General features: G+C 41.9%; 1 protein-coding gene across 1 annotated transcript in view; it reads right to left on the reverse strand.

Moving 5' to 3' along the window:
* The window catches only part of ric1 (RIC1 homolog, RAB6A GEF complex partner 1), a 212414-nt gene that overhangs the window by 33926 nt on the left and 164881 nt on the right, over nt 1-13607 (reverse strand). The window contains exons 16-19 of the mRNA XM_043715245.1: nt 10539-10699; nt 8891-9029; nt 3893-4009; nt 2998-3726 (exon numbers count right to left, since the gene is read on the reverse strand). Coding sequence (XP_043571180.1) covers nt 2998-3726; nt 3893-4009; nt 8891-9029; nt 10539-10699 — 1146 coding nt within the window. The remainder of the gene's footprint in view (nt 1-2997; nt 3727-3892; nt 4010-8890; nt 9030-10538; nt 10700-13607) is intronic.

A 13607-nucleotide genomic window follows, 5' to 3' on the forward strand; every position in this document is an offset into this window, starting at 1 on the left:
CCCCCAAGTCCCTCCTCCCTACCTTTTATCTTAGCCTGCTGGACAAACTTTCCTCATTCCTGAAGAAGGGTTTATGCCCGAAACGTCGATTCTCCTGTTCCCTGGATGCTGCCTGACCTGCTGCGCTTTTCCAGCAACACTTTTCAGCTCTGATCTCCAGCATCTGCAGACCTCACTTTCTCCTTCTGTATCATAACAGTTGAGATTTTAGGAAATGACAAGGGGAAAATAAAGTAGAAAGCTTCATTGCAACTCATTCCAAGATCAAATGACATTCTTCCAGTTTTTCTTTAATAACCTACTGTTCTGACGTTTAAAGATGGCTTTACAGTCAAACTGAAGAAACTTGTTAACCCCAGAAAGCAGTTACAATGTTCCTCTCAAAGACCATAGACAAGAAGTTGGCTTTTGGAGCTGTTGCGCCTGATAAACTACATCAATGGGATGGTACTAAGTGTACTGAAAGATTGCAGATAGAGGTAAACACAAGGTGTGATAAAACAAGAAAATAAATATTCTTTGAATTGTGCCATAGGATTTGCCACTAATTCAATACTTAGGTTAATGGGTCCAGTTTGTAAAACTTGCCTTTATTTCTTTCCCCATCATACACACACCCTACTCTTCTTCAATTGCACCAATTTTTCAACTGACGGGCACAAGAATCTTCTATAATTCGTTTCAACAGCAAATACTAATGGAGTTCTATAGGCCTACATGGCTTAAATCTGCGTTCCCTACAAATATCATTACTGTATCCTGGCAATTGTAGAGATGTATTTACAAACGTTGTTCATTCATCGGACAGGGTATTGAGCACAAGACTTGACAGGTCATGATACAGTTGTATAGGACTTTGGTTTAGGCACATTTGGAATAACGCATACATTTCTGGTCGCCACATTATCAAAAGGATGCGGATGCTATGGAGAAGGTGCAGAGGAGATTCACCAGGATGTCACCTTGTATGGAGGGTGCTAGCTATGAGGAGAGTCATAGAGTCATAGGAATGTACAGCATGGAAACAGACCCTTCAGTCCAACCCGTCCATGCTGACCAGATATCCCAACCCAATCTAGTCCCACCTGCCAGCACCCAAACCCTTCCTATTCATATACCCATCCAAATGCCTCTTAAATGTTGCAGTTGTAGCTCATTCCACACAAGTACTACCCTCTGTGTGAAAAATTTGCACCGCAGGTCTCTTTTATATCTTTCACTCTCACCCTAAACCTATGCCCTCTAGTTCTGGACTCCCCGACCCCAGGGAAAAGACTTAGCATATTTACCCTATCCATGCCCCTCATAATTTTGTAAACCTCTATAAAGTCACCCCTCAGCCTCCAACGCACCAGGGAAAACAGCCCCAGTCTGTTCAGCCTCTCCCTGTAGCTCAAATCCTCCAACCTTGGAAATATTCTTGTAAACCTTTTCTGAACCCTTTCAAGTTTCACATCATCTTTCTGATAGGAAGGAGACCAGAACTGCACGCAATATTCCAACAATAGCCTAACCAATGTCCTGTACAGCTTCAACATTACCTCCCAATTCCTGTACTCAATACTCTGACCAATAAAGGAAAACATACCAAATGCCTTCTTCACTATCCTATCTACCTGCGACTCCACTTTCAAGGAGCTATGAACCTGCACTCCAAGGTCTCTTTGTTCAGCAACACTCCCTAGGACCTTACCATTAAGTATATAAGTCCTGCTAAGATTTGCTTTCCCAAAATGCAGCACCTTGCATTTATTTGAATTAAACTCCATCTGCCACTTCTCAGCCCATTGGCCACCTGGTCCAGATCCTGTTGTAATCTGAGGTAACCCTCTTCGCTGTCCATTACACCTCCAATTTTGGTGTCATCTGCAAACTTACTAACTGCAACTCTTATGCTTGCATCCAAATCATTTACATAAATGACAAAAAGAAGAGGACCCAGCACAGAGTTTGAATTAGATTAGTTTGAGTAGATTTGGATTATTTTCATTGGAATGGAAGAGGTTGAGGGGGGTCCTGATTGAGCCCTACAAAATCATGACAGGTGTAGACAGGGTGGATAAGAAGAAACGTTTTGCTAGAGTGGAGGACTGAATTACTAGGGGTCACGAGTTCAAAGTGAGAGGGGTAAAGTTTAGGGGAGATGCTTGTGGAAAGTTCTTTATGCAGGAGGGTGGTGGGTGCCTGGAGCACATTGCCAGTGGAGGTGATAGGGGCAGGAATGATAGCGTCATTTAAGACGTATCTAGACAGATACATGAATGGACAGGGAGCAAAGGGATAACCGACCTTAGAAAATAAGCGGATCTGGATCGGCACAGGCTGGAAGGGCCGAAGAGCCTGTTCCTGTGCTGCAATGTTCTTTGTCTTTGTCAAATCAGACTTGCTTATTGAAGCTAGGATACATGGGGAAAAAAGAAAGGTGCAATACATTCAATAAAAGCACAGTGGCTAGCTACTGCTGTTCCTGGGAAAGGAAACTTAAAATCAATATTGTCCAACTGTTTTTTTAAGCAGTGAAGGCATCAACTAAATAAGTTGCAGGAAAAAAGACACGTTTCAACTTCAATTGCACATGTCGTTGTATGAGAACAAACCATAATCCAGGATGAAAGGGAACATACAATTCCCAATTTGTTATTACGTAGCATGAAAGAGGATGCTGATCTTTATTTCATTAATCAATCTATGCCTATGGCCATGTCGTTGTAAATAAATTTCTGTCCTACAGAGGTTTAGAATCAAAGTTTACAAAGCAGGACCCATTATAATTTACTGTTGCCTTACTACACGTTGTTGCCATTCCAAAACAACATTTAATTTGTACAAGTACTTGGATTGCAACCGTCTGACTCACTCCATCGTACGTGCTGCTATACATTCAAGACTTGATTTTGATTTGTTTCATAACAAACTTCCACTACAAATCATAACAAATGTTTTGATGGGTGTTTTTCTATGAAGTTTAGTGGTTGATTTAATGTGTCAACTTCTTACCTGCAAGATGATGAGATAAGATGCAGCAGTGTCCAAATCTTGTGCCAACAGACACTCTTCAAACAAATCTTTTGGGTTGCCTACAGCAGCAAACAAATAATTCCACAAGGCATATTCAGTCTTTCTAGCACAGTGAACTACTGTCTGGAGAAAAAGAGGAAATTCAGTGATGAACTTTGCCACAGTTGGAAGCAGAGGATCAGGAATAGGTTCCCGGGAGGTAGCTTCTTCTTCCAATACTTCATGAAGCATCAGTTCCAGTACATGAGGAAAGTATGGTAATGTGACACAAGACTGAGCTAGAAGCAAAGCCTGTTCACCAAGGTTTCTGACCAGGAGCTGGCGAAGAATATGATGGAGGTAGATTTGGGAGGTCCTCTCAACAGTACAGAAAGGGAATAGGACTTCCAAAGGTTCTTTTTCATTGTTGCGTGTGTATAAGTTGTCATACAGTACAGTTTCGTTCACTGCACCAAGGACCAAGGCATCCTCGAATAGGACAGCCAGGGGATAGATATTGATCTGGAAAGGCAACATGATCCGTCTGGAAAGAAAGGAATGTGGCTTGCGATTGTCTCTAGGAAAAAGAGGGAGCCAGACTTTCATCCCTGCTTCTCCACAATTAAGCCAGAGAGCTTCCAGCAAATGACGCTTCTGTTTGTTAGATCGACAGGTGGTCCATACGTTTTCAACACACTGGGCAAGCACCACCGGAGCACAGAAAGGGAGCTAAATGACAAAACAAAATGCTCGTCTTGAGAAAGGACTAAATGAAAAGCTAGTTGATCATTTAAAGCAATATCTATTCTAACATCATTCCAAAATATTTTAAAAGCACTCATACTGTTGTTTTTCACACGAGCTGCTTAGTAATTATTCTGGTGCATTTACTTACAAGCTTCTTTTGTTTGGAAACGCTGTCCTTCTCTCGTACCTGAGGACCTGATCGATCCCTTTGTAGCATGATAAGCTGACCTGCTAAATTGAGCATAATGCTCTCTGCAGCACAGGCCTGGGGTAGGGAGAGAAAGTAAAGACTATTCAGTAACATTATCATAGACTTATATAGAGTCATAGAGTCAAAGATGTACAGCATGGAAACAGACCCCTCGGTCCAACCCGTCCATGCTGACCAGATATCTCAACCCAATCTAGTCCCACTTGCCAGCACCCGGCTCATATCCCTCCAAACCCTTCTTATTCATATATTCATCCAAATGCCTCTTAAATGTTGCAATTGTACCAGCCTCCACCACTTCCTCTAACAGCTCATTCGGGTCACCAGTTTCCATGTAGAATAGGTTGGAGACAATTTGAAGACTATAACCTATTTTGAAGGAATTAAACTTCGCCAAATAGTGCAGAGAAGGAATACTTAAACAATGGCAATTTTCTTTATTAGACTTTAAACCTCTGATGTGGAGATCAAGGTCAGTATACAGAATTCCTGCATCATCACAGTTAAAATGAAATGTCCTGTATAATTACTCATGCCTCAGATATTCTCATTAATCCTTTGTATGGTTTAGACAGTTAGTTTCATTGTGGGAGCAGCCATTTTAGCAACTGTGTGTGGGGGAGATATGGAGGGAAACAAAATAAAAAAAAATCACTAAGTTTTACTCTTGTATTAGCTTAGCTGTTCTAAATTAGAACCAGAGAATTGGTGACCTTGAGCCACGAGGAAATACACTGAAATCTCCCTTTATTACTTTTAGAATTATGGAGCTAATCAGCAGATTATCAGGTACTACAAAAATGCAAGGTCAAGAGGGCTCAGGATCCTTGTGGTTTTAAAACTTAAAAGGGAAAACATTTAACATTGGACTATTCAATATCCACATCACCCTTCCTTTTAATGAAAGGAAACGATTTATGTTTTTGTATGCAATGGCAATTTAATTATATGTGCATCATCCAAATATTTGATCAATAAAATTATTCAAAAGTACTTCAGAGCCAGCACAGGCTTACAAACAACTGACTCGCCAGCTCACTGTTCTCCAGCGCATCAGACTTTAGGAAACATTGCAACAGCCTTCGCTCATTACCAATTATTAGTCTCCAACTATAGAAACAGATGTCAAAAACAGTATACAATTGACTCCAGCAATTATTTGCTGAGCTCAGAACTGCTGCCTACTTTATAAGTCGACATATAGTCACATACAAGTGTGATGAGGTGCAGGACTAAGTTGAAAATAGCAAATAGTTTGGTTGATCAGTTGATGTGAAAGCACCAAATTTCCTGAGAGGCTGGTGTTGAGGAGACAGCTGGATGGGGAAAGGCAAAGAAATCAAAAGTAAAAAGTAATTTGATAAGTTTTGCTTGCCATCAATTTCTTTCATTCATTCATTTGGGAGGTCTTCATTAGAGCGGACACTTAAGTGTTCCACTCTACTAACAAATTGGATGGCCTACATTATATAGAACATAATTATTTTAGGAGCTGTTAACAAAAGAGCACTTTTAAAAAGATTATTCATTTTGTGGGATGTGGGCGTCAGTAGCTGGTCATCATTTATTGCTCATCTTTAGTTGCCCTTGAGAAGGTGATGCTGAGGATCAGCTTGAACAGCTACAGACCACCTGCTGTGGGTTGACTCACAATGCCATTAGGGAGAGAATTCCAGGATTTTGACCCAGAAACAGTGAAGGAACGGCAATATATGTCCACATCAGGCCAATGAATGGTTTGGGGGGAAACTTGAAGGTGGTGGTGTTTCCATATATCTGCTGTCCTTGTCCTTTGAGATGTATGTGGTCATGGGTTTAGAAGGTGATGTCTGAGGATGTTTGGTGAATTACTGCGGTGTATCTTGCAGATAGTATACACTGTTGCTATTGAGCGTCAGTGGTGGAGGGAGTGGACGCTTGTGGATGCAGTGCCCATCATGCAGGCCGCTTTGTCATTCTTCTGCAATGTTGTTGGGGCTGCACTCATCCAGGCAAGTCGCAAGTATTCCATCACACTCCTAATTTGTGCCTTGTAGGCTTTGGTGAGTCAGGAGGTGTGTTACTCGCCACAGAATTCCTAGCCTTTGTCCTTGCTTTTGTAGCCATTGCATTTATGTGCCGAGTCCAGTTTCTGATCAATGATAACTTCCAAAATGTTGGATAATGGGAGGGGGGAGAGAGCATTTAGTGATGGCAACACCATTGAATGTCAAAGGACAGTGGTTAGATGGTTATAGCCTGGCATTTGTGTGGTATTAATGTTACTTGCCACTTGTTAACCCAAGCCTTGATATTGTCCAGATCTTGTTGCATTTGGACACTGGCTGCTTCAATGTCTGAGGAGTCGCAAATGGTGCTGAACATCATACAATCATCGGCAAACATTCCCACTTCTGACCTTACAATGGAAGGTGGTCATTGATGAAGCAGCTGAAGATTGTTGGGCCCAGGACGCGATCATGAGGACGCGATATCCTGGAGATGAGATGTCTGACTTCCAACAACCACGATCATCTTACTTTGTGTCAGGAATGACTCTAACCACCGGACGGTTTGCCCCCAACACCCACTGATTCCACTTTTGCTAGGACTCTGTGATACACTTGCCCAAACGCAGCTTTGATGTCAAAGGCTATCGGTCTCATCTCACCTCTGAAATTCAGCTTTTGTCTATGCTCGACCTAAGGCTGGAATGAGGTCAGGAACTGAGTGGTCTTGGAGGAATCCAAACTGGGCGTCACTGAGCAGACACTGCTCGATAGCACTAGTAGATTGAAGGGGCAGTAACTGGCCCAGTTGGATTTGTCCTGCTTTTTGCATAAGGACACACTTGGGCAATTTTCCATTTTGTCAGGTAGATGCCAATGTTTTAACTGCACTGGAACAGTTTGGCTAGGGGAGTGGCAGGTTTTGGAGCAAGTCTTGAGTATTATTTTGGAATATTGTCAGGACCCTTATTCTTTGCTGTATTCAGTGTCTCCAACTGCTTTGTGATATCACACGAAGTGAATTGAATTGGCTGAAGACTGGTATCTACAATTATGGAGGCCACTGGAAGAGACGGAGGTAGATCATCCACTTGGCACATCTGGCTGAAGATTGCTGCAAAAGCTTCAGCCTTATCTTTTGCACTGATGTGCTTGGCTGCTCCATCATTGAGGATGGGGATATTTGTGGAGCCTGCTGCTCCAATGAATTGTTTAGTCGTCCACCATCATTCCCAAATGGTTACAGCAGGACTGCAGAATTTAGATCTGATCTTGCTGAATGTGGGAGGACTTAGCTCTGTTCATTTCTTGCTGCTTTTGTTGTTTGACATGCAAGTAGTCCTGTTTGGCGGCTTCACCAGATTGACATCTCATTTTCACTATGTCTAGTGCTGCTCCTGGCATGTCCTCTTGCACTCTGTTGAACCATGGTTGATCGCCTGGTTTGATGGTAATGGTTGTGGGGGATATGCTGGGTCATGAGGCTACAGATTGTGCTGGAGTACAATTCTGCTAACAGCAGCGCCTCATGGATGTCAGAGTTGCTAGATCTTTTCAAAGTCTATCCCTTTTAGCATGGTGATAATGGCACTACATGATGGAGGCTCTTCTCAATGTGAAGGTGGGACTTTGTCTCCACAAGGACTGTGCGGTGGCCACTCTTACCAATACTGTCATGGACAGGTGCATCTGCAGTTGGCACATTCGTAAGGATAAGGTCAAGTATATTTTTCCCTCTTTTTGATTCTCTCACTACTTGCCGCAGACCCAGTCAAGCAACCAAGTCTTTTAGGACCCGACCAGCTTGATCAGTAGTACTGCTGCTGAGCCACTCTTGGTGGAGGACATTGAAAATCCCCACCCAGAATACATTTTGTGCCCTTGCTACTCTCAGTGCTTTCTCCAAGTGTTGTTCAACATGGATGGGTTCATCAGCTGAGGAAGAACAGTACGTGCCAATCAACATGAAGTTTTGTTGTCCATGTTTAACCTAAAGCCACAAGACTTCATGGTGTCCAGAATCAATGTTGAGGACTCCCAGAACGACACCTTCCTGACTGTTTACCACTATGCCACAATCTCTGCTGGGTCTGTCTTGCTGCTGAGACAGAACATATCCAGGGATGGTGATGTCTGGGACATTGTCTGTAAGGTATGATTCTGAGAGTATGACTCTGTTAGGCTGTTGCTTGTCTAGTCTGAGACAGCTCTCCCAATTTTGCACGAGACCCCAGATGTTAGTGAGGAAGACTTTACACAGTTGACAGGGCTGCTTTTGCCATTGTCTTTTGTGGTACAACTGAATGGCTTGCTCGGCCATTTCAGTGGGCAAACGAGAATCAACCACATTACTGTGGATCTAGAGTCATATGTTGGTCAGACCAGATGAAGATTAGAGACAAAAAAACTGCAGGTGCTGGAATCCAAAATAGACAGACAGGAGGCTGGAAGAACACAGCAGGGCAAGCAGCATCAGGTGATGGAGAAGTCGATGTTTTGGGTGTAACCCTTCTTCAGGACCAGGTAAGGATGGCAGATTTCCTTCTCCGATGGACATTAGTGAATCAGATGAGTTTTTCTGACAATCAACAATGGTTTCATGGTCATTAGTAGATTCTTAATTTCAGACATTTTTATTCCACCATCTTCCATTGCAGGATTTGAACCTCAGTCCCCAGCCATTGTCTGTGTCACTGGATTAATAGTCCAGCAAAAATACCACTAGGGTTCGCCTCCCCTTATTTCAATGGCTACTGATTCAACCCAAATATTAGTAATCCAAATGCAAACTCTAGCATTTAAGAAACAATTTAATCCCAATTGCATATCTTGGACTATCCTGTACTTTACTGTAAAATAAAGGAATTAACATGAGACTGAAAAGTCGACCTTTATTAATAATCACACAAAATATTGGCAGCAGAATTGCATACATTTCATCTGGTACCTGCTGTGGCATTTTCAAGGTGATGCCTGTCTCTGTTCTCACAGAGGTCAAAGTTATTGATACCACGAGTGAAGGGTGTGGGATGTAACGTGACATGGATACCTCCTGAAGAACTTGAACACTGGCAGTGGGATTAGGACTAAAGTTTAAGAAAAAATAAAAATCAGATTAAAAACTGTAAATCTTTCCAACTTTAAAAACCATACTCCTAAATGGCTTAATTTCTTCATACATAGTCAATGAAAAACTTGCTCGCATTTGGTAAAAGATATTTGCTTTTATTTCACCTATAATCAGCAACAGTGAGGGGATACAGGAAATTCCCTATCAAACATTATGCCTTAGTCTTTAGAAGACTACACTCTAATGTACCATTGACATTTTTCATCAAATGTATTTCCATTGTTTGCAAATAGTAAAATAGCTTCTTGAACTACTCTCAAAGGATCTAGAGTATAGAAGTTCTGTATATTTTAGGAAATATGTTTTCTAGCAATGATTTCATAGTTAAAGGAATATGTTAGCCAAAAGATCAGTAAAATGCTACCCACTCAGGCTCAGATACAAAACCTGTAAATAGAAAAAGTTCTCATTGGGTTTTCAAAAAAAACCCATGAACTTAGTAGACCATTCTGCTCATTGAGCCCATTTCACCACTCATTGTGATGGAGTACCCACAAGGTCATATATAACTGAAGGAAACCAGAATGAAAGATGACCCTTTGTCTTTGAATGTTTTAATGTACAGTGAAAAGCTTTACTTGATGTACTTCAAATCGCAGAAACACGGGAGTGCCAGTTGGCCATTCAGTCCCTTGTCCCTTGAAATTATAATTGATCTGCAGCCGAACTCCATATACTGGCCTTTGTTCCATCCCCTTTAATACCTTTGCTTGGCAAAGGTTTCTCTCAAGCATCCACAGCCTTTTGTGAAGACAGTTCCAAACATAATTTAGACAGCATGGTGGCACAGTGGTTAGCACTGCTGCCTCACAGTGCCAGAGACCTGGGTTCAATTCTCACCTCAGGCAACTGTCTGTGTGGAGCTTGCACATTCTCCCCGTGTCTTCGTGGATTTCCTTCAGGTGCTCCGGTTTCCTCCCACAGTCCAAAAATGTGCAGGTTAGGTGAATTGGCCATGCTAAATTGCCCATCGTGTTAGGTAAAGGGGTAAATGTAGGGGAATGGGTCTGGGTGGGTTGCTCTTCAGAGGGTCGGTGTGGACTTGTTGGGCCGAAGGGCCTGTTTCCACACTGTAAGTAATCTAATCTAATCGAATAATTGAGGCAAAATGTAATTTCTTGACTAATCAATTTTGTACTGTAAAATAATGTTTAAAATATAGTTGAGGTAGATTTTTACTTTCTGGTTACACAGCTCCTGACAGGATTGGCTACCAGCAGCTGCATTTGTTCAAACATTATGTAAATTTGTAATGCTAGACTATGATTAAACATAGTTTGAAAGCAATTAAATTAAAATCCCTTTAAAAGGATTGCCTAAACTGAATACAGGGAGTGTAATACCTGGTTATGTCACAACAGTGTGACTGTTCCAACCACAAACCAATGTTTCAATAGTTCACATGCTTGGTTTTACCTAACTTTCGAGAACAGCATTAAACACCAGAACTTGGGAGACTACTCACCCATCATCTTTTCGATCAATACTGTATAAGCAGATAGAGCAGTCCACTCTAAACAAAATCACCATGTCCTTGAAGACATTTATGAGCAAAGTCTCTGATTGCACTTTGGTAATATGAGCAAAAACATTGTCAAGGTTGGAAGACCGGAGATAAAGTCGTAGCTGGTTTATAAAAGAAAAAAGAGAGTGGATATCAAAATTTTAACAACACTTGGATGAAATTTCAACATCAATTCTAAGGATAATAAACTTTGCACACAGAACACTCATATCAAATTGCCATCAGCAACTCATTTGACCAACCTACAAGCTTTGTAAGTTAGCAAAGTGTTCACCAAGGCATTTTTTTGGTTGCCATGCAGAAGGGCACATTTACTCAAACCAGCCTTTAAAATTGTTAGATCATTTATCACTGATGTCTACGAGTAATAATAGTTTCATCCAATAGTCTTAGGGGAAAAAAAATAATTTTTGATCATTTTTGATGGAATGTGCATGCTCAATCAAGTCCCACTATTCTATGAGTCAGAAGTGTGAAATGTGACCAACTTAATCACGAGGATGGTTAATGTACGATTTTGACTACTATCTAAGACAAATGAAACTGACACCAAGTTTAAAAAAAAATAGGAAAACTAAAACACAAACTTAAACCATATATCCTTTATAAAGTCATCAGCACGGAAACAGATTCATCGGTTCAACTTGTTCATGCCAACCAGACATCCTATCTAAGTCTGGTCCCATTTGCCAGCATTTGGCCCATATCCCTCTAAACCCTTCCCATTCACATACCCATCCAGATGCCTTTTAAATATTGTAAATGTACCAGCCTCCACCACTTCCTCTGGCAGCTCATTCCATACACGAACCACCCTCCGAGTGAAAAGACTGCCCTTTTTATATCTTGCCCCTCTCATCTTCAACCTGTGCCCTGTAGCTTTGGACTCTCCTACCCCGGAATAAAAAGACTTTGCCTATTTATCCTATAGATTAGAGTGGTGCTGGAAAAGCACAGCAGTTCAGGCAGCATCCGAGGAGCAGTAAAATCGACATTTCAGGCAAAAGCTCTTCATCAGGAATACAGGCAGAGAGCCTGCCCTTTTTACCTATTTATCCTATATATGTGCCTGATAATTTTATAAACCTTGACAAGGCCACCTCTCAGTCTCCACGGAAAATAGCCCCAGCCTATTCAGCCTCTCCCTACAGCTCAAACCCTCCAACCCTAGCAACATCCTCGTAAACCTTTTCTGAACCCTTTCAAGTTTCACAATATCCTTCTTATTTTGGGGAAGAGACCAGAATTGTCTGCCATCAATGTACTGTACAGCTGCAACATGACCTGCCAACTTCTATACTCAATGCAATTGAGCAATAAAGGCAAGCATATGAAACGCCTTCTTCACTATCCTGTCTATCTGCGACACCACTTTCAAGGAACGATGAACCTGCACTCCAAGGTCTCTTTGTTCAGCAACACTCCCCAGGACCTTACCATTAAGTGTATAACTCCTGTCCTGATTTGCCTTTCCAAAATGCAACACTTCAAACTTATCTAAATTGAATTCCACCTGTCACTCCACGGCCCACTAGCCCATCTGATCAAGATCTTGTTGTACTCTGAGCTAATCTTCTTTGCTATCCATTACACCTTTAATTTTGGTGTCATCTGCAAACTTACTAACCATACCTTCTACATTCACATCCAAATCATTTACATAAATGGCAAAAAAGCAGTGGACCCAACACCGATCCTTGTGGCACACCACTGGTCACAGGTCTCCAGTCTGAAATGTAACCCTCCACCACTGCCGTCTGTCTTCGACCTTCGAGCCAGTTCTGCATCCAAATAGCTAATGTCCCTGTATTCCATGTGATCTAACTTTGCTAACTAGTCTACCATGAGGAACGTTTTCAAACATCTTACTGAATTCCATATAGATCACATCCATCTCTCTAACCTCACCAATCCGCTTTGTTACTTTTTCAAAAAAACTCAATCATGTTTGTGAGATATGATTTCCCATGCACAATGACTATCCCTAATCAGTCCTTAGCTTTCCAAATACATATACATCTTGTCCCTCGAGATTCCAACAACCTGCCCACCACCGATATCTGGCTTATCGGTCTATAGTTCCCTGGCTTTTCCTTACCAACTTGCTTAAATAGTGGCACAACGTTAGCCAACCTCCAGTCTTCCGGCACCTCTCAAACATGGAAAAATAATCCAAGGCCTGTCCTGTGAGGAAACTGCTCATTGAGAGATCAAGGATAGTTAATGGGTATGTGAAAAATGTTAAAAATACTGATCCTTAAAGCATGACGCAGTGGACAGATGAACAAAGGGTTCTTTGTCAGTTGGATTCGGGGAGTTGACACCCATCTCAGATTCATGGAGTCCCTCAGTCCAGAAAGAGTCTATTCATGTTCCAAGTCAGCACCGATCCTCCAAAAACATCCTGACCAGACTCAAGTCACACCGCCCCATCCCCACAACCCTACATCTGCCATGGCCAACCCACTCAGCCTGCACATTCCTGGATACTACGACGCAATTTAGTATGGCCAATCCAACCAACCTGCACATTTTTGGACTATGGGAGAAAACTGGAGCAACTGGAGGAGACCCACACACACACACACTGAGGAGGACATACAAACTCCACATTCTCAGTTGCCCAAGGTTGGAGTTGGAGGCTGAGAGGCAGCAGTGCTCACCAGTAAGCCACCATATGGGTCTGTCCTGTGTGTCAAAGCTGAGTGAAGGGAACCAAGAATGTGCAACACACACAACAGTTCATAAATGGAAGAGACAAGACAGACAATTTTGCAACAACAGAGTGGGTGGAAAATATATCCCAGAAACAACAAAGTCTGTGGATCAAGAGTTCAAACCAAAATGGGCGAAAATAAGCTGACTTTCTCAGAGTTAGGAGTTTTAATGATGAGATCACATTGCTGTCAACTGTGGCTAATTTCAATTTGGTATCTGGGCAGCTGGACCTAGTGATTTTTTTCTTTGCAGAGTCTTCAAGCATTATTTCTTTTCCCCACTCAGAGAGGG

The sequence above is a fragment of the Chiloscyllium plagiosum genome, chromosome 2 (genome assembly GCF_004010195.1).
Source record: "Chiloscyllium plagiosum isolate BGI_BamShark_2017 chromosome 2, ASM401019v2, whole genome shotgun sequence".
In the NCBI taxonomy this organism is placed as follows: domain Eukaryota; kingdom Metazoa; phylum Chordata; class Chondrichthyes; order Orectolobiformes; family Hemiscylliidae; genus Chiloscyllium; species Chiloscyllium plagiosum.